This window comes from Pangasianodon hypophthalmus, chromosome 22 (genome assembly GCF_027358585.1).
Source record: "Pangasianodon hypophthalmus isolate fPanHyp1 chromosome 22, fPanHyp1.pri, whole genome shotgun sequence".
NCBI lineage: Eukaryota > Metazoa > Chordata > Actinopteri > Siluriformes > Pangasiidae > Pangasianodon > Pangasianodon hypophthalmus.
The window spans coordinates 17,551,949-17,572,126 of NC_069731.1; the positions used below are offsets into that span (position 1 = coordinate 17,551,949).

General features: G+C 39.7%; 2 protein-coding genes across 2 annotated transcripts; one reads left to right on the forward strand and one right to left on the reverse strand.

Moving 5' to 3' along the window:
* Nucleotides 1-835: 835 nt before the first annotated feature.
* Nucleotides 836-5,804, forward strand: fam162a (family with sequence similarity 162 member A). The gene is made up of 5 exons (XM_026937860.3): nucleotides 836-1,045; nucleotides 1,489-1,575; nucleotides 4,218-4,329; nucleotides 5,100-5,208; nucleotides 5,537-5,804. Exons 1-5 carry the CDS (start codon nucleotides 994-996, stop codon nucleotides 5,654-5,656), a joined length of 480 nt encoding a protein of 159 aa, XP_026793661.1. The 5' UTR covers nucleotides 836-993; the 3' UTR covers nucleotides 5,657-5,804.
* Nucleotides 5,805-6,933: 1,129 nt separating this feature from the next.
* On the reverse strand, nucleotides 6,934-19,643 carry kpna1 (karyopherin alpha 1 (importin alpha 5)). Its single transcript, XM_026938088.3, has 14 exons — nucleotides 19,529-19,643; nucleotides 16,300-16,433; nucleotides 15,925-16,038; nucleotides 15,457-15,556; nucleotides 15,016-15,110; nucleotides 14,142-14,273; nucleotides 12,456-12,544; nucleotides 10,969-11,068; nucleotides 10,608-10,771; nucleotides 10,126-10,204; nucleotides 9,851-9,976; nucleotides 9,638-9,765; nucleotides 8,815-8,990; nucleotides 6,934-8,698 (listed from the first exon to the last, which is right to left on the reverse strand). Exons 2-14 carry the CDS (start codon nucleotides 16,423-16,425, stop codon nucleotides 8,511-8,513), a joined length of 1,617 nt encoding a protein of 538 aa, XP_026793889.1. The 5' UTR covers nucleotides 16,426-16,433; nucleotides 19,529-19,643; the 3' UTR covers nucleotides 6,934-8,510.
* Nucleotides 19,644-20,178: the final 535 nt, after the last annotated feature.

Genomic DNA, 20,178 nt, shown 5'->3' on the forward strand with positions numbered 1-20,178 from the left:
ATATTGGTGAAAGAATATTGCACTAGTTTAGTAGGCTAACCTGATAAATGTTTCGTGTTAATGTTTTTATTTGGATATCAGATTAAGAGGACCGTATAAAATATAAATGATCAATATATATACATATATATATATATATATATATATATATATATATATATATATAGGAAAAGTCTCGTTACGAAACCATAATAATAATGATTAATTAAAAATTAAATTAAAAATATCGTAAAAAAACTAATTAAAATTAATATTTCAGCTATATGCATGATTTGGGTTTGAAAAATTACTAGTTTTACATTTCTAGTAACTCAATTGTTTATTTTTTTAATGTCCTTTTGTTCGTGACCGCTCTAAACAGGCGGTCTTTACGGACTACTAACAGTCTCTCCACAAGGTCCTGTTTGACAGATGTACCTTCACTGCAACTATGTGTTGTAAAGTGTTTATCACCCAACTGTTTGATAACAGTAAAACTTTAAATGAGTTGTTAATTAAGTGAGTTAATAAATGGCTGGTGAAAAACAAGACACAATGCTGTGCGTTTTGCTGATACATAAAGTTATATAAAATTAGGTTTGTGATGAAAGTTACGTTGAATGGAACGTACAATAATAGCAATCACAACATGTTGAGCCATAAACACGCAAAGCAATGACATAAGTACGTGATCAGTGTTTTATAAACAGTTGTGTACTTAGGATATCCACTGTAACTTTTAACTATTAGTAGAATAAACAAAAACGTCATGGAAAAAATTACACAATGTTGCTTATGAAATTCGAAAACAGTGTATAACGCAGATCCCGCTGGACCAGTGAAGGAAGCACAGACAGGCTAGTCACGCTACGCACTCTACCAACACATCAAATGAGCTAGTCTTGATTCCAGTGACAGGAGTGAGAACTTGGCCTTTTGTTTGTTTTTAATAGTTTCAGAAACAAGGGGTCTTTTTTCTTATAGTCGTTCTGCATCGATATTTAACTTGAAGACATGATGTTCAGTGCAATCAGCAGATCTCGTGCCGCTTTTGGTGCTTTTGTAGGTGAGTAACATTATTGTGTTTAGAGAACATCTGCTTCTTTCTGGAAGAAAATATGAAACATTTATAATAAAAAAAATAAATTTATAATAAAAAAATAATAATAGCTGATAAACTATTTTCTTTTCTGAGCAGCCTCTTGACCGCAAAACTCATGATTACTGTAATTTATCTATTATTAGAAGGAATATAACATTTATTTCCAGTTCCATGCATAAGCCAACAACCTCACTGCATCTTTATTCTACTTAAACATGTTTTTTTATTGTTATGATTGATGCTGTGTCCCAAATGACAAGCCTTACCCCCCCCCCCCCCCCATGTTAGTGACGTCACTACCTGTAAAGCGCACTTCATGTTCCCTACCAGCCGCACGTTTTTTTGACAAAAGTGCCATGTCATGTTTCCTTGATGATGATCTGCTTCTCATCCTGTATTATTTCAAGGTCAGTTGCAGAGATCTGCTCCAAATTCAGCAAGCTGGAGGAAGCTGTGCACTAAACCACATGAAGAGGCCCATGTGGCAACTCAAGGTTTTTACATTAAAGTGTACTTTATATATTTATGGGACATTGAAGCCTATTTAAGTCTCTGAAACAATAAGCTCAGCTCTGCTCATGATGTCTGTGGAGCCTTCTGTCTAATTTGTCTGAAATATTATTTTCTGATAATATAAAGTCTGAAATGCTGTATGCTGTGCTGTACAACTTTTTTTTATTTCAACACATGCTAATGGTGTAAGTGCATATTTTTGTTGTTATAACAGGTGTACAAATTGCGAAATCTCCTCATGAGTTGTTTGACATAGAAATAAATAAATAAAATTAAATGTACTGTAACCTGAGGGTACCTGTACACACCTGAGGAACTTCACAATGTAGATGTAGTTTAATTGGGTGTGGTCGGTTGTAAGGTGAAGACTTGTGAATGGATTTATTTCAGCCGCAGTTCACTTCACACGCAGGAACAGGCTCTAGCCTGTTTTGTCTGTTTTCCGCTTTCTGAGCACACGTTACAGACTGTCCCGAACTCGATACGGAGTTGACAGAGCAGGTTCACTCCACTCACCATCAGTGTGTAATGCCTGACTGTATGGTGTTTTCTACAGATGTAGTGTTTTAATTTTTAACTGCTGTAAAATAATTATAAGAGAAATAAAAATCATTTCACTGTTAATGTGTGCTTTACTTTGAAGTGTTTAAAAAAATATATATATATATATTACACACACACACACACACACACACACACACACAGTCAGGTCCAAAAGTATTTGGACAACGACAGAGTGTTTGTGATTTTGCCTTTATACACCACCACAATGGATTTGAAATAAAACAATCAAGATGTGCTCGAAGTGTAGACTTTCAGCTTTATTTTAAGAGGTTTCACAAAAATATGGCATTTACCATTTAGGAATTACAGACATTTTCAGCAAAGTACCTCCATTTTCAGGGGCTCAAAGGTATTTGGACAAAGTGACATAATTGTAAATGTAACCAAATATAACAAAAGGATGAAAATCCTTTGCAGTCAATAACTGCCTGAAGTCTGGAGCCCACATTCTCAAAACTCAGATTCTGAGTTTCCTCCCTGGAGATGCTTTGCCAGTCCTTCACTGCAGCCACCTTCAGCTGCTGCTAGTTTGTGGGTCTTTCTGCCTTCAGTCTTGTCTTCAGTAAGTGAAAAGCATGCTCTATTGGGTTGAGATCAGGTGACTGACTTGGCCATTAAAGAATATTCCATTTCTTTGCCTTCCAAAAGTCTTGAGTTGCTTTCGCAGTATGTTTAGAGTCATTATCCACCTGCACTGTGAAGCAGCGTCCTATCAGTTTTGTAGCATTTGGCTGAATGTGAGCAGAGAGTATAGCTCTATACACCTCAGAATTCATCTTGCTACTTCTGTCAGCAGTCACATCATCAATAAACACCAGTGAGCCCGTTCCATTGGCAGCCACACATGCCCATGCCATAACACTTCCTCCACCATGTTTGACACATGATGTGGTATACTTTGGATCATGAGCTGTTCCTTTCTTTTGCCATACTTTTCTCTTCCCATCATTCTGTTAATCTTGGTTTCATCAGTCCAAAGAATCTTATTCCAGAACATGGGAGGCTTTTTTTTTTTAAGATGTTTTCTGGCAAAGTCTAATCTGGCTTTCCTGTTCTTGAATGTTACCAGTGGTTTGCACCTTGTTGTAAATCCTCTGTATTTACATTCATGAAGGCGTCTCTTGATGGTAGATTTTGACAATGATACGCCTACCTTCTCCAGAGTATTTTTACTTCTGTTGATGTTGTGAAGGGGTTTTTCTTCACCAAGGAAAGGATTCTGCGATCATCCACTTTAGTTGTCTTCCGTGGTCTTCCAGGCCTTTCGATGTTGTTGAGCTCACCAGTGCTTTCTTTCTTTTTAAGAATGCACCCGACTGTTGATTTGGCCAGACCTAAGGTTTTTGCTGTCTCTCTTATAGATTTATGTTGTTTTTTCAGCCTAATGATGGCCTCCTTCACTTGCGTTGAGATCTCCTTGGACTTCATATTGGTAGCTCCAGTCGAACAGCTGCCAAATGCCAACTCAATACCTGATATCAACTCCAGACCTTTTATCTGCTTCATTTGTCTTGAAGTAACGAGGGAATGGACTGCACCTGGTCAATTAACTTCTTGTCAGTCATTTGTCCAAATACTTTTGAGCCCCTGGAAGTACTTTGTTGAAAATGGCTGTAATTCCTAAATGGTAAATTCCATATTATTGTGGAACCTCTTGAAATAAAGCTGAAAGTCTACACTTCAATCACATCTTGATTGTTTTATTTCAAATCCATTGTGGTGGTGTATAAAGGCAAAATCACAAAAACTGTCATTGTCCAGATACTTCTGGACCTGACTGTGTGTGTATATATATATATATATATATATATATATATATATATATATATATATATATATATATATATATATATATATATATATATATATATATATAAAAAATAAATGGTCTTAAATTATGATTATGATCATTAAAAGTATGACATTTTACATTAAAAAGTATGACATTTTACTTGAGGATGCCTGCAGACACCCTGGTAAAAAGCAAAGCATAATTTTTCATCTACCAGGTCACTCTTTGACTCCCATCTTTTTTTATTTCTCTTGCTGTTCTCTGCAGCACAAAGAGCAGGGTTCAAAATGCCCGGCTACCGCCCATCCGAGATGGACAAGAAGATTCTCGTGTGGTCCGGACGCTTCAAATCCAAGGAGCAGATCCCAGAGTTTGTGTCGTAAGTGGTGACTTCCTGTGACTTAATCAGATAAAACAGTGTGTTTATGAAGTCATGTGACATTTGTTCTTCAAGTCACTTCCCAGTGTGTAAAGTTAATTGGTATAATTCGTGATATCTGGGAAGAGATTAAAGAACAGATGTGGCTCATATGGAGAGTTGAAGATGTTCATATGATGGGATACAGATGCTTTCTCATACATCAAAGAGATAAAAAGGTCAATGTTTCCTAAATATAGTCTTTGCTTTTGCACTAATGATTATATTGTACAGTGAAGGAAGTGTTAATGAAGGAGGTCTGGCATATGTCTGACAGTCACAATGAAGGATTGGCCTTTGTACCTGTCAGTCACAGTGAAGGAGGCGTGGCCTACGTATCAAAGCCTCCATATTTTCAAACTGAAACAGCCCTCAATTTGTTTCATATAATTTGTTTTATACATAGAATAATCAATCACATATTAAGATGCACATTATAATGTCTTGGCAGGAGAGAAATGCACTCCTGATTTATATACTACAAGAAACACAGACTGAATGGTGACTAGTTCACTGCTACTCAGTAAATGTGTCTATGAATGTAGCCACATTTTTCATCATTAAGCTCCTAGTAACAATTTCCTCTAGCTTCAGAGCTGCAGTCATTGTCAAGGCTGGCACTTGTCTGTATCATGCAGTGTACGCATCTTCTCTCAGGTTTTCAACACTGCTAAATGTAAAAGCATTTTTAATTTTTAGGTTACAAAACAGTCTCTGTTGCTGATTTCCAGATTTGAGACGATTGATGCAGCCAGGAACCGACTGCGTGTTAAGGCCTGCTATGTCATGATTGCCATGACTATTGGAGGCTGCATGTTGATGATCATGCTGGGAAAACAGGTAGGTCATTCTTACAACTATACCTGTCCTAATAATGCATTATACAGATCTGCCACTTTATTAGCTACACCTCCATATAGGTCACTTTAAAAGTAGACCATCAGTGGAAGTTACCTAATAAATTGGCAACTCAGTTATATATATTAAGGAATAATTAACATGGATATTGTCATTAAACATGTTTGCTCCATTCGTACGGCAGCATAAGGACACTTGTCTCCTTATTTTGGAGTGAAGCCACTGAAAGCTTGGTTGTTGTACACAGTCATAACATGAACACTTACATTAGTCCACAGCCAAAAAAAATAAATAATTCCTGTCCCTGCAGGCTGCAAGTCGCCATGACAACCTGACCAGCAGGAACATGGAGAGAAAGGCTCGGTTGAGAGAAGAGGCGCAGAAAGATCTAGAGATGGCAGCATCTCTGACTAACAGTAAAACGGAGTGAGGAGTAGTAGACGGTAGTGCAGTCACGTTCCTGCACTCCTGCACATAAATTAATGCACTGTTTAACAAGTGATCTGATAAAAGATTTTTGTTTTATATAGAGTTATTTGGGTTAAAAAAAATCTATAGATTAAATGAGAATCACTCTACATGTTCTCAGTGTGACTTTTCTTGCTGTTTTCTCAGGTCATAAACAAGGCAAAATGATTACAAAGCCTTATCGTTAGAACAAACTAACTTTCCACTTCCTTGTAAACCAAGTGTTTTTGAGGAAGCAGTACAGGGGAAGAAGGTATCTGTTCTGCCACAATATTCTTTTCAGAGATATTGTGATATCTTTTAAATTTTTTTATATTTTGTTTTTTAGACAATTTTAATAGACTGGGGTTAAAAAGTTTGTATTTGCGCTTTAAAATGTTTTTTTTGTTTGTTTGTTTTTTTTTTAAATTTTCTCCTTTTATTTTTTTTTTTAATAAATAAAAATGTTATTTTTTAAAAAACAAAAATACATTTAGTTTTGTAGATATTAATGCATCATTGAAAAGTTTTTTTTTAAAATCCAAGACTACTGTATTGCTGGCAGTTTGTGAGCAAACCTCACTGTAATTTATTATATTGTAATACACATCACATGTCTTAATTTAATTCAGCTAGCTGAAAATGTGAGTTAACTTTATAATTACAAGGTTCTTTTTATTTGATGTTAAGTTTGTTATCATGAGCCCTGACAGACGAAAGGGAGGTGGCAGGCTGACAAAACTAATGATTGAGTGCAGCTTTACTGCATTTTACTGCAAATTAATTCTTTAAATGATTGACTGCATTCAATCTTCACTATCTGCTTTTCTGGATTCGGCAAGCACGTTAGCCGAAAGTCTTAAATGACATCAATCTTAGCAAAATTCTCAAATGTACTTGAAAGATTGAACAGTGAACAGAAATGAAATGAACAGCAAGACTGAAGAAGCATTAGTGTCTAACATCATTCTGCTTTAAAATCTTAGCTGGATGCCTTCCATCCCAGCTTGCAATAGTGTTACATGCAGAATATAAACAACAGCTCAGACTGTAGAAAGTAATCGAATTCAAACATTACCTACCTGTTTCAGTTTCATTCAGGTTCCACTCTATTCACATTTTAGGTGTGTTATATGAACATCTGCATTCTGATCAGTCAGATCATTAACAGCTTATTAGGCTACATGTGAAACTATTTACCGTGTTACTCACCGAGACCCAAGATGTGCAGAAATGCATAAAGAGCATGGCCACGGGAACTCATGAAACAGCATTTATGCAAATGGCTTAACAGAGAACAGTTACACAATCTCAATACAACAGCAGTATTGAAAATGAAGAGCTGGTCATCTCTCAATGGGAGAATCTGACATTTAAAAAAAAAAAAAAAAATCTAGTAAACAATCTTGCAGCGTTTGAGCAAACAAAATCACCAGTATGCTTCAAGCTCAATTTGGATTCATTTCTGCATGGTTATGCCTTACTTAAATTGCTGCTGGGTTGTAAATCTTAATTTCACATAAGGATTATGGCACAGTCGGTACTAACAGATTCCACCCCCAAAATGAGACATGAAGAAATGTTTTTTTTTTTTCTTTCTCATGTCGCTCTAGTTAATGATGATACTATATGGGGGTCATCTGAACATGGGTCTGTGATAAGCAATATCAGTCATGTTAAAGTGTGTGTATGTGTGTGTCACACACTGGGAAGCTAAGATTTCAGCTCATTAAATGTCATCAAGAGTCCGAGTAGTGGAGGAAGCTTCAGAAGGGCAAAGCTCATCAGCCATGAGATTTCACTCCAAAATTTAGTGTGTTTAGTTCTGTAAAAGAACGTCCTGCGATCTGGGGCGTGCACCGAGGCGCACTTTTCTCGTCTCATTTCCTGAGGAGCGGAGAGCCAGGTACTGCATGGAAAGAATAATGATTTCCATTCGAACCAAAGGATTTGTGTCCTGAACATAAAGTGCTGCTGATGATACAGGATGATAATCGTATGGAATTGTCCTCTTAAGTCCGAAGAGTCTGGCGCACAGGCTCGAGGGAAAAAAAAAAAAAAGTTCGTCTTTGTCTCAGTGCGCAGGGAGATTCCAACTCCCAGAAGGTGCAAATGTAAGGAGCCTGCACAGTCGTCGTAGGAATGCATGAGAATGAAAGTAAATAAGTTCGATATTCAGTTAAGTGGCACACAGTCAGTCACATACAGTCTGGACTCCTGTCTCTGTCCGTCAGCAAGAGTTGCCTTTTTGTATGCAGTCCGGGTCTAATGAATAGAGAAAAGTGCTGAAGTCTTTTCAGTCTTCAGGGCAGACTGGCCAAGTTGTGCCTCTCTGTTTTTTTGTTTGTTTGTTTGTTTGTTTTGTATGCGCACTTCCAGGCGCTCCCACAGTCACACGGTCAGTCCAGTGTTTCTGAACTAATGAAAAAGAATCGCGTACAGGCCGTCCGTCTCAAGACGTCCGTATTGCAGCAAGGTCATACGTACAAGCAGTCAATACCCAGCTTCTAATCGACTCTCAGCCGGATGCAGCGTGTAGTCTTGATGCTTGTTTATATTGGACGGGGGATCTTTTTTTGGGTTCGGTGGTGGGAATTAATGCGTGGGCAATATGGGAGTCTTTCAAGAGTTCCAGAGCTGCTCTGGTGAAAATTTTTTGGATCAGTCTGGTTCTTTTTTCCTGAAGCCGTTCTTCAAAACCAGTGACAGCAGGTGTGAAGGGAGCAGGAAAGGTAAAGGTTAAGGAAGTCGACCAGCAACACAGGCTCTTGCAACGTCACACTCTTTCTAATCATTATAGATATTAATAACTCTCTCCGCTGTGGCTTTTCTGGCACTCAGAGCTGGAAGCCCTCCATAGGAGCCTCGCACTGCTGGAAAAGGAACTGCTGCTGCTGCAGGTCGACGGCGGGGGCCAGGGCTGGATCCTCGTCCTCGGGGCTGAAGTAGCGCTCGATCAGGTCGAAAGCCTTCTGGTAGATCTCCTGGTTCTCGTGGCCCTGCAGGAACTCCAGCTTATCCAGACCTGAGGAAAGGCGACAGGGAGCGAGTGAGTCCTCAAAATGCAACATTGAAATCTCTTGTGAGAAGATCAGATGTTTCAGAATGTAGAAAAATAGAAAACTGAATGTGTTGAGATACCGTATGCTTCCTCGATGAGAGCACAGTACGGGTTGATTCCTCCTCCTCGCTTGGCCTCCAGCTCACCCAGTCTGAGGATGTTCTCCAGGCCATTCAGTGCCACCTGCACAATCTTGGAGTCCATCAGGGTCAGAAGGTCGCAGAGAGGCTTGATGCAACCTAGCTCCACCAGATGCCTGTTTGAAATAAACAGAGGTTTTAAGAAAGTCCTATTCATGGTCCTGTTGCCCGGACAGATTGATGGATCCAGACATCCTTATTTGGGACTAGGTGCTATCTGATGACAGGTCCTGTATTCAGCTGAGTGTTGGAAATGTCCAACAAACTAATGTGGTTCACTCCTGAAACTCTAGCAGGTGTTCATACCTGACCTTACGTTCACACTACAAAGCAACAAAGTGAGAGGAAATCAATCAGTCTCTATGTACGAGCCACGATTATAGAGACAGCAGCAAGCGACAAAGCGAAAGTTAAACTGAGATTTTCTCAATTCTATGCACCTTGTGCATTACACGGTAAGTAGATGTGATATAAATCAGATAGTGGGTTGTAGGCTATGACTAAAAGGGGGGAAACAAATAAATAACACCAGACAGTGCATGCCCCAAAGTGACAGCAGTAGTCGCTACACGCCCACAAGACTACAAGCCACACAAGCAACTTGTTAATATTATGCTGTTAATCTGCTTCCTTTGCATCTTATTTTCATGAAGAATCTTTTGAAACACTGGAGTGAGGAAATGGAATAAAATGGTAGAATATCAGCATCTCATTTATGCTTGCATAGTTAAAGCCTATGGTTTCATTTTAAGCAATACCCGACCTGATCTGCTCAGCAGAGCCCCCAGACGTGGCGTTGGTGATGGCCCACGCCGCCTCCTTCCTCGTCCGGAACTCAGCCACCTGAAGGATAGTGATAAGAGGAGGAAGCAAACCTGCGTCTATCACCATCTAGAGAAAAAGAGAGGGGGGAAAAAACTTAATCAAGCACACACATCATAACTGAAGTCTACTACTGAGCCTGACAGAGACACACCTGTATCTGTGCCCGGTTACCAGCAGTAATATTGGAGATTGTCCAACAGGCTTCTTTCTTAATGGACTCCTTAGGGCTACATAGCAGGTGAAGGAGACTCTGAAGGGCAGAGCAGTTCAGGATCACCTGTTCAGGTAAAACACAACAGTTAAAAAAACTAAATGAGAAATGTCCTTTTAATTGCTGAGGTAAACACACTCCTAAAGCTGAAACTCTGAAGCAATATATAAAACAAACCAGACAGGACATAAAAGTGTAATGTTGTTTTTAATTACCTGTGTCTGGACGTCATCTCCTGTGACGATGTTCCCCACAGCCCGAAGCGCAGGAGAGACAACCTTATAATCCGAATGTCTTTTTAAAAATAAATAAATAAATAAATAAATAAATAAATAGGAACAGTAAGAGTAAAGAATCAAATTTTGCACTGATTTGATAACTATCTGTTTAAAAGACACACAAAAGGCACATCGACACACAGCTTATCATGTTTATGAGATCACAGTGTTGTATTACAAAATTACAAACAAAAACACCCTGAGTGTGTCGCTTGCTAGCTTCTCAGCACAGGTAGAAGCACAACTATATTTAAACGCCTACATCAGAGCTAGCTAATTAATGCGCGATCTGCCCAGCCATGTAACTGCAGCAGATGTAGCATCGTGTATCGGACATCATTCTACATCATATGCACGATGATGATAACATGTCTAGCTGCACACCCCACCACCTTCTAACCCTGTGTGTAATATCTTACAGTAGCAGCTCCACCAGTCTGCGGCACACGCCTGAGTCTATAACAGCTTGGATCTTTTCATTGGGTCCGTCAGACAGGTAGGAGAGTGCCCAGCATGCATCAGCCAGAATGTCTGTATCATTCACAAAGAGCAGCCAGGAGAGCACGCTGAGGCACGGTGACACCTACACACACAGCACACACAGAATTATATTTAATCTGCCACATAAGTAAACATATCTATAATTACACACCTGTTGTTACTTTACATAATGCTCTGTTAAAACTGCAAAGCTACAGTATGAATCCCGAAAAGCCCGTAGTACGTGACAAATGCAGATCCACAATCCAGGTGTGTTAACCTGTCAGTAGCGGGTCTTACCTTGGTGAAATCTGGAGGTGGGTTCTTGCCTCTGCACAGGTTAGACAGAGCCCACACTGCGTTTCTCATCATAGTCAAGCGATTCTGTTTGGTCAAGAGCCTGTAAACAGGACACAATATAATTCATACGAACAACAGCGTTTATAATAATGCACTAACTATACAAGAACATACTGGGTGGGTCTCAATCAGCTCCCTAGCTCGTGAATCAGTATATCGTGTACATGAGTTCGGGCGCTGGCTCGGACCCTGGCTCACTACACATTGGGACACTGATGACTCAATTTCCGGCAACATGACTACATACTAGCGTTGTAAAACATCACCACTGGCATTTATAAACAACAGGCAAGACCGATATCTTTCTGAAATTATATGTCATATAAATTTGTTAGCCTAATCACACACGTTTCTGTCATGGTAATTCAAGCAGGTAGACTAGCTAGGGGATTTTTTAAATCATTAAACACTTAAAAGTTGTTAGACTCAACATGCTGTATATAGAAAGTCAAATTATGTTAAAAATCACTAACATAGGTAATCATTTGAGAGCCACAACAACGATAACAAGCTACTTACATTTGTAGACAAAATTGGCTGAGAGTTTGTTCCTCATTTTTTTCGAGCTGAGAGGCTTCAGGAAGTGTGATGGGACATTCTAAACCGCTTAACATGAAAAACGCTAAACAGTGATAATGGAAGACCAAACTCAGTATACGCCTTATTAATAAAACATTCTATGTTCATACAAGCAGATGAACCCAATAAAAAGTTTCACGTTAAGCATTTTCCTCCCATACAAACCCGTTATAAAGAAAACACTTAACGTGAAACTTTGAGCATCGCATTCAGATACTGGGTTCTTCTGCTTGCCTGTGCATGGTCTGTTTTATTAATAAGGTGTATACTGAATTTAGTCCTCCAGTATCACTGTGTTAATACATTAAGTCACGTTAAGCGTTTTCTTTATAATAGTTTTCTATGGGGGAGAAGATGCTTAACGTGAAAATAGTGTCTTTCCACTTGGATTATGGTTCCATTGTCTTAGCAGTAGATAGTGTTTATGACGAGAGAAATGTGAGAGAATAATGGTTTTCCCTGGTCAGTGTTTTGGTACATTAAGCCACGTTAAGCGTTATAAAACATCCCAATCCGACGTCATTTCTATTAAGGGAACACAGTGAGCATCGATGCGCCCTGGTTTTTGTGGTGTATTTTGGGATTTTTTAGGGAGTGAACATTCCAGTGCACTGGAAGGATTTTGAGACTGAGACAGCCCTCAAAATGGCTGACTCCCTGATCAGTGCCCTGACTGCTGAACTAGGGAGCAGACTAGGGAGACACACCCATTGAATTGGTAAACAGTATACATGTGTAATGGTGATCGTGTAAACTGCGTGGGATTGTAAAGTTAGGTGTAGTGAAGATAAAAGTGAACCTAACCCCGGACAAAGAGGTAAATTAGGACACTTTGGAAAGAAACCTACTGTATAAGTGAGGGAAGGATGTTGCAATCCAACACATAGTCTCTGCACTCTGTGCTGTCTCCTGCAATGTTCCCTAACGCCCACACCGCCTGCACAGAAACACACGACCAGTGAGAATCAGAGTGAAGGACAGAGAAAGAGAGAGGGACAGAGAGCCATACACAGACAAACAGAAAGACACACAGACAAAGAGAGCGAAACAGACAGCAAGACAGAGACAGACAGAGCAAGAGACAGAGAGACACATACACACAGCACAGAAAGATAAACAGACAGAGATACAGACACACAGACATGCGCACAGACAGAGAGAGAGACAGAAAGAGAGAGATACAGACACACAGACATGCGCACAGACAGAGAGAGAGACAGAAAGAGAGAAATACAGACACACAGACATACGCACAGACAGAGAGAGAGAGACAGTCAGAAAGAGAGAGATACAGACACACAGACATACGCACAGACAGAGAGAGAGACAGTCAGAAAGAGAGAGATACAGACACACAGACATACGCACAGACAGAGAGAGAGACAGTCAGAAAGAGAGAGATACAGACACACAGACATGCGCACAGACAGAGAGAGAGACAGAGAGAGAGAGATACAGACACACAGACATGCGCACAGACAGAGAGAGAGACAGAGAGAGAGAGATACAGACACACAGACATGCGCACAGACAGAGAGAGAGACAGTCAGAAAGAGAGAGATACAGACACAGACATGCGCACAGACAGAGAGAGAGAGAGACAGAGAGAGAGAGAGACAGACAGAGAGAGAGATACAGACACAGACATGCGCACAGACAGACAGAGACACACACAGACAGTCCCATTCATTACAGCAATAGAACAAATTCAAATGCTTGTAAACAACAGAATTCAAGATTCCTCTGCGGATCAAGGCAAGTGTTTGACTGTTCATTTGCATATTGCTGGCAAAAGGCCAAATTGCCTGATTTTGGATTTTTCCGTTTCTCTGTATAAAATAAGGCTGTACCGAAACATGTGGCATGATGGTGCAGCAGGTAGAGTTGCTGCCTCACAGCTCCATGGTCACCGATCCTGACCCTAAGATCGGTTTACTGTCCGTGTGGAGTTTCACATGTTCTCCCCATGTCCGTGTGGGTTTCCTCTGCGCTCTCTGGTTTCCTCCCACCTCCCAAAAACATTCTGGTAGGTGAAGGGGTGTGTGCATAGGTAGGTGAAGGGGTGTGTGCATGCCCAGTGTTCCCCAGAATAGACTCTGAATCCACCACGACCCTGACCAGGATAAAGCGATTACTTTATATGCAGTAATAAAGTCAGTCCAGAAACATCCTTAGTGTCTGAGTTTAAGGAAGGAAATAGCTGATGAAACAGGGTCTGTGGTTGCTATGGTTACCTGATGGTTTAACAAACCTGTTACTGGGAACGTGACTACATTTTCATATACCAATAAAATAGTGAAATAAGTGAATCTTTTCTAACTAACACACCCGAGCCGACCAATTTAGGGTTTGATTATTTATGATCAGTTGGTTCATCTCATCGGTACACACACACACACACACACACACACACACACACACACACACATACCTTGCTGCCATTTTGGGGTTACTTCTATTTATATTGCTAACGACTGGTGAAAAAGTACACTGCATTTTAAGAATAAAGAGAGATGGAATATGGTTAACTGTACCTGCTCCTGGACATCCTCAAAGTCAGAGCTGAGCATCTCTATGAAGATGGGCACAGCACCAGCCTGGATCACCACGCGCGTCTGGTGAGATGTGCCAGAGGCGATGTTTGTCAAGACCCACGCTGCTTCAAACTGTGGAGATACAACAGCATTGCCACAGTGGCATGACCTTTTACTGCAGTAGTTTTCAGGCAAAGCAGAACACATGCATACACATTCCTCCAGCATGAGCTTATCGCAAGAGCATTCCATCTGGACTAAGTAACTGACTCATGGCTGTTGTGGGTCTGAGAGCTCAGAATGGGATCCTGGCTGTTCAGCATTCGAGGAATGAGGTGGTGTGGTGTGTTTATTGTCAGTCTGACCCTACATTTACATTAGCAAACCAAACGCGAATATTCAGTCTGGTAGCAATTACAAGGAACAAATCTGAAATGCAGTACAATGACAAATCCAAATGATTAGCTGTAGTACATTCCTTGGCTCAATCACGTGGCACGGGTGCCCTGATGTCCCCAGGCTCTACGCATGCATTTTATTTAATTATTTAGCACCAGTGAGGTCTGCTAGACTACTTGCTGTCTTTAGACTATTTAGACAACTTGTTTATTTAGAACAGGAAATGAGCTCAAAATGCATAAACTTTTGCTTCGATCCAAGTCAAGCCCTGCTGAAGTGGAACCAAATGCAACTCGACATATCACATACATCTTGCTGGAGTTTTGGGCTGTTCATCGAAAAATATTAAGGCTGCCACTTAATACTGGAAAGAGACTAACTGGGGCAACAGCATCAACTTGTCATTTGCTAATAGAATGCTCAGTGACATTTGTATGTGTGTGTGTGTGGGTGGGTGTGTGTGTGTGTGTTTCACCTGTAGTGTGCAGTTCTCCTTCCTCTTCAGGAACTCCACAAAGCGCTCCACTACACCAGGTGTGGCAATAACTTCATCAATAGGGGGGTTGGGCTCTAACCATGAGACAGACATCACTCACATGAGCAACTATACACATTATATACACATACACAACTGTGAGTGTGTGTGGGCAGGTGTTTATATCTTGGTGGAGACATTTGGCTGACCTCCATGAAGAAAACTGCTCTTTAACAAAAAAATGCAGGTTTATTTTCAAAAAAAAAAAAAAAAGACACAAGTCAAAAGGTTTCTTTTAATTATTGATGTTAAGGTTAGGATTATATTTAGAGGTAGGTATAGCATTAATTAACTGCATTAATAAATATGTTAGTGAAAGGTCCTCACGAGGATAGTAAGACAAACGTGTGTGTGTGTGTGTGTGTGTGTGTGTGTTCTAACCTTTAGACAAAAGCTTTCTGAAGCGTTGTGTTCCCATAAGCTGCTGTTCTGGAGAGCTGGAGAAGATCATCTGGGTCATGTCCTCAGATATAACACCACCCTGACGAATAAAAGAACAAGGTCTGAATAAACTGCTCTAATGTGCTGCCCAGTCCCGTGTTTTGCTTGACTCGAGTGAAACAAAGTGGTAGCTGAAGTAATGTAATGACGTACTGTGAGCTAGTTAGTGCATTAATACAGCCTCGGAGGAAAACGAGTAAGTATATGATCATCATCTCCTTCAGTTACAATTACAAAAACGTATATACAACACGTATGCACCTAGACGTTTTTTTCTTCAATTCTCATATGTAAGTGTTATTTTAAAAATTAATTTAGCATTCGAATAATAAACTTTGTCCTTAAATTGTCACGTCATGTGAATTTCTTTTAAGAAGGATGTACACACTTTTGCCCTCGAGCTCTTACCGTGATTTGTTCCATGTTATTGGCCTGGGATTCCAGGTAGCCGCTGTCTGACATCCCATCATCCTCCAGTGTGCAGTCTTCCTCCACTGTGGCCACATTCCTTCGTTTGAACAGCTGTAAGGCCACACAGACGCTCAAAGTTTTCAGACTTAATTACAGGTAACCATATCAACCCATGTGACACCACTGCATTACTGGTTTAACATTTTCGCCCACTTAAACTACTAGCCAGGTGGTTTGAGGAAATCCCCCAGGGCAATTATGAGCAATTTCAGCTGTTCCTGCCACCAAGATAAACCGACTGAACTCTGCATCTGCCAGAGAACTACAACTACAGAGCGGTTAACAAAATCCTGAAGCTGCCCCTCATCTCACCTGTTCATCTTTCTTCTGTTTGCGTAGCTGCAGGCCTTCCTCCTCCCTCCTCCTCCTCATCTCGTCTGTGTTAAGCGATTTGTTCTTATAGCTTCGGAGTCGTGCGTTGTCCTTTCCTTGACTCATGGTGCAGCCTTCAGGGATGAAGACCCCCGCCCCCAAAAAAGAATAATAATTACAGCGTGTTAAGTATTAATGTTTGCCCTTCATGCATCCAGATTAAATCCTATTGCAGTGCAAAATTCTGATAATTACATCGCAATGAAAGTTCTGAATCAGTTCATTAAACTAATATTTAATGGTTCAGCTGAGTAACGTGCTGTGTGTCCACTGGCAGCCAGTTTCATGGACTAATAACGGCTCATTCTGCCTTCAGTCGAGAAGAAGTGGCTGTCTTGGGGTGTGTTTACATTTTACTCACTTGCCAAGAGAGTTTGTAATACTGGAGACCGTGCAGTATTTCTGCTTTATAACACAGCGCTGTTGAATTCTCTCAATCTGATTAGTCAGAAGGTGTTGATTAATTTTCTCTAACAGCAGCTCTGACACTTGCTCCAGCTGTAATTCTAATAACAGGTTTATATTAAAGCACTCGTTCTAATACGCTATCGTTTCTATGGTAACAGCTCATGCACAGGGACTTGTACGGCGGACGCGCAACATAATCTAAACCTAATAACGAACAAGTTTTTTTAAAAAGTGATGTCATTTAACAAAGAAACATTATCATTGATTGTAAGCTGATGTTTATTTATCATGTATGGAAGGAGTCTCCAGTGTCAGTGCTTCGTAACAGAACAGAGGATTTTGCGATTTCTGTTTTCTTGGTAACATAACAAGTTGTGTTTTTCTTGTTGTCTTATTAATTTCAAGAGAGAGAAAAAAATAGAGGCTGCTGAGGAAATGACACTTAATAACACAAGTGATAACAGGAACTCACTTGTCACACAGACGTTCCATAACTTTAAAGGTTTAAAAGTATTTTAATGTATAAAAAGTATGCCATTCTTTAATAAATAAATAAATAAATAAATAGTAATCGTTGCCAGACTGCTGTTGTGTAAGAGGAATAAAACACTTCAGAACGTGCTCTTATAGGAAAATAACGCTGGCTGGGTGTGAATGATATCACATAAATATCATATCACGATACATAAGACATTTTTGTTGATACATATGTAATATGTATTACGATATAAGTTTAATAACAAGTTTCCATTAAAAAAAACTGTGAAAAATGTTTGTTTACAAATGTTTTGTCTTCAAAAATAAATTACTTTAAATTGAAAATGATTTAAAAAAAAATTCTAATAATTAAAAAAAATTCTAACAATAAATTAAAAAAATACATTTATATCGATATCACAGAAATAATAATTTATCAAGGTATGAATATGCCTAGTCCTGATACTGGCACATACGCAGGATCAAAAGGTTTGTCTTGAAAACCTGGAGCCTGATGAATTATATTCATATTATGCAGAGAAAGCTCACAGAGAACACCGTTTGTTTATTTTGCTGCTCTTAAAGCTTCATAACTAGCTCTTAATTTGAATTGGCACAGATTTAAAAAAAAAAAAAAAGAGGATAGCTTTGTAACCATGAACAGCTGAGTACTTTCATCGTCATCCCAAATGTGCCTCGTACTGAACAAAAACAAAAAGGTAAAAAGGTTTGTGAGGAAAACAAGAAACGCTGCGTGTTTGTTTGGTCCATCAAAGCCAGCACTGCACATTTTAGTGTTTTAGCAGCTCAATACACCTGACTGTCATCGCTTCATTACCATTCAGCTGAGGGGTTTGTGCAGAAACATCACTGAAACGTGTGGTGGAGGTGGATTAAAGGTGAAGGATTCTGGGAAACACTGAGAACAAAGTACCGTGGATTACACACTTCTCATATCTGCAATGTTTGGAAAATATTTGAACCAGATCATTTGCACCAGATCAAGATTCCCCCCCCCCCCAGATATTTGAACCAGGTGGTATTAATTTCTCTCTCACAGCGTCAGGATTCCTAGTTTAATCCTGAGTTTCTGTCTGTATGGAGTTTCTGTGCATGTTCTCTTCCCATATCTGTGTCAGTTTCCTCCCAAAAAAAACAAAAAACAAAACTGGCTCTGGCTACACACTGAATGAGTGTGTGAGTGTCTACAAAAGCCTGGCAGGAAAACATCGTCCAGGGAACACACTCCCGCCTGCACGTGTTCCCGGGATAGACTCCGGATTCGCTGCACCATGATGACCAGGACGAAGCTGAATGAAGATGACTGAATGGACAAATGAATGATTTTTGAACCGGGATGTGAAAAATGGCCACTAATTTAAAGGTCATTAAGTGTATCATGAAAAGGATATAAAAAAAAAAACATAAAATGTGATGTGCATTAGGAAGGATGCATTAATGAAGAAAATAGGGGATGTCTAAGGACAAGAGATTTAACCTAGGTAACAGAAAAGCTGTACTTTTTCCCAAAACTTTCTGAATTTCCATAATATTTCATAATATTCCAGGAATGGAAATGAGTGCATTTGAATCACCCATTTTCCCAGACATGCGCAGTAAGCCCACTGTACAGCATGTACATTGCATAAAAATACATTTTATAAAAAGCTAGCTACCTACTTTGATCCAGTAATATCGCCATAATATCGCTAAGTGACATTTTCTTTTATTTTTATTGATTTTTTGTCTATGACACTAACGCCAGAACCAGCTGCACACTTAAGCACAATCTCTACACTACTGTATGAGTTTGATTATCATTACCTCTATGTAATATGTTTATTTACCCTTGCGTCACAGAGTAGGTGTCAATTTAAAAAAAACAAATACCACTAACAGACAGTAAGCTAGCCGCAATGTCGTCCTAAAGGCTTTTTCGAGAATCTATTTCCTACCTGCATTCCGTCAAGCCCCGCCTACTCTGCTAGGATTGGCTGGTCCACCAGATAACTTGTACGTACAAATTTAAAGACCAATCGTATCGCAGGAAACAGGATACTGTTACCCAATCTTACAGCGGGAGGCGGGACTTGTCGAAAATGAGTAGGGAAAAAAATAACCGCCTCACTGGCGTCGCTAGCTGACTAGGGCTAGATCTACTTCGCCGGATGGCTTGTTTATCGAGTCTTCGGGATGATTTTCAGCGGCTTTCTGAACAGTATTTTTCACTGAATAAATATAAATAAATAATCAATGAAATTGTGCTAATTCTTTAAACACTGACCTGTAAAAACGGTCTCGGTTTATCCCCTCGTCGTTCGGGCCACTGATCTGAAGAGTCCGCCGGTATTATGCTACTGCGCATGCGTGATTCGGAAGGCAGGCTTTCTGTCAGCGCATGCGTATTCAGTGATCATTTTATTTATTCACTAAGTTGTATTCAAAATCTATTTTAATGTGACTTGCCTTTTATTGATTAGAGTTTAATAGTTTAATACAATAATAATTTAATACTACAGTATCTCTGGATGTCTCTAAATTTAGCAGCAGGCCTATACAATGCTTGTCAGATTTTGTTTGCTTTAATCAAATGTCTAGTTTGCAATCATTTGCATATCACATAAACCCTAATGGGTTGCGGTTCAGAGTGCCAGAAGCCAGAAGCATGGAAAGCTGCAGCTCAGAGAGCCAATAACAAGTAGGCAGACACACGGTCAATCAATCATTTGTTGCATCAGCCAATCATATAGAGTTAGGGTTAAGCCAGTCATATAACAGCTATTGATTATTATGAATATTATTCTATATTATGTGAATATTATTATCAATCACAAACTGCATTTGCCAGTTTCACTCACTCACTTGTGTTCAGTAAGCACCTGGTCTGGGGCCCCGTGAATCCAGAGCCAGTCACAGGAATACTGCGAGTGAGTC

Coding starts and splice junctions, on each gene's coding strand:
- fam162a (XM_026937860.3), top strand. CDS start 994: ATGATGTTCAGTGCAATCAGCAGATCTCGTGCCGCTTTTGGTGCTTTT. Junction 1,576..4,217: donor GGCCCATGTGGCAACTCAAG/GTTTTTACATTA, acceptor TGTTCTCTGCAG/CACAAAGAGCAGGGTTCAAA. Junction 4,330..5,099: donor CAGATCCCAGAGTTTGTGTC/GTAAGTGGTGAC, acceptor GCTGATTTCCAG/ATTTGAGACGATTGATGCAG.
- kpna1 (XM_026938088.3), bottom strand. CDS start 16,425: ATGAGTCAAGGAAAGGACAACGCACGACTCCGAAGCTATAAGAACAAA. Junction 16,039..16,299: donor AACAGAAGAAAGATGAACAG/GTGAGATGAGGG, acceptor GTGGCCTTACAG/CTGTTCAAACGAAGGAATGT. Junction 8,991..9,637: donor GGCTCTGCTGAGCAGATCAG/GTCGGGTATTGC, acceptor TATTTCAAACAG/GCATCTGGTGGAGCTAGGTT.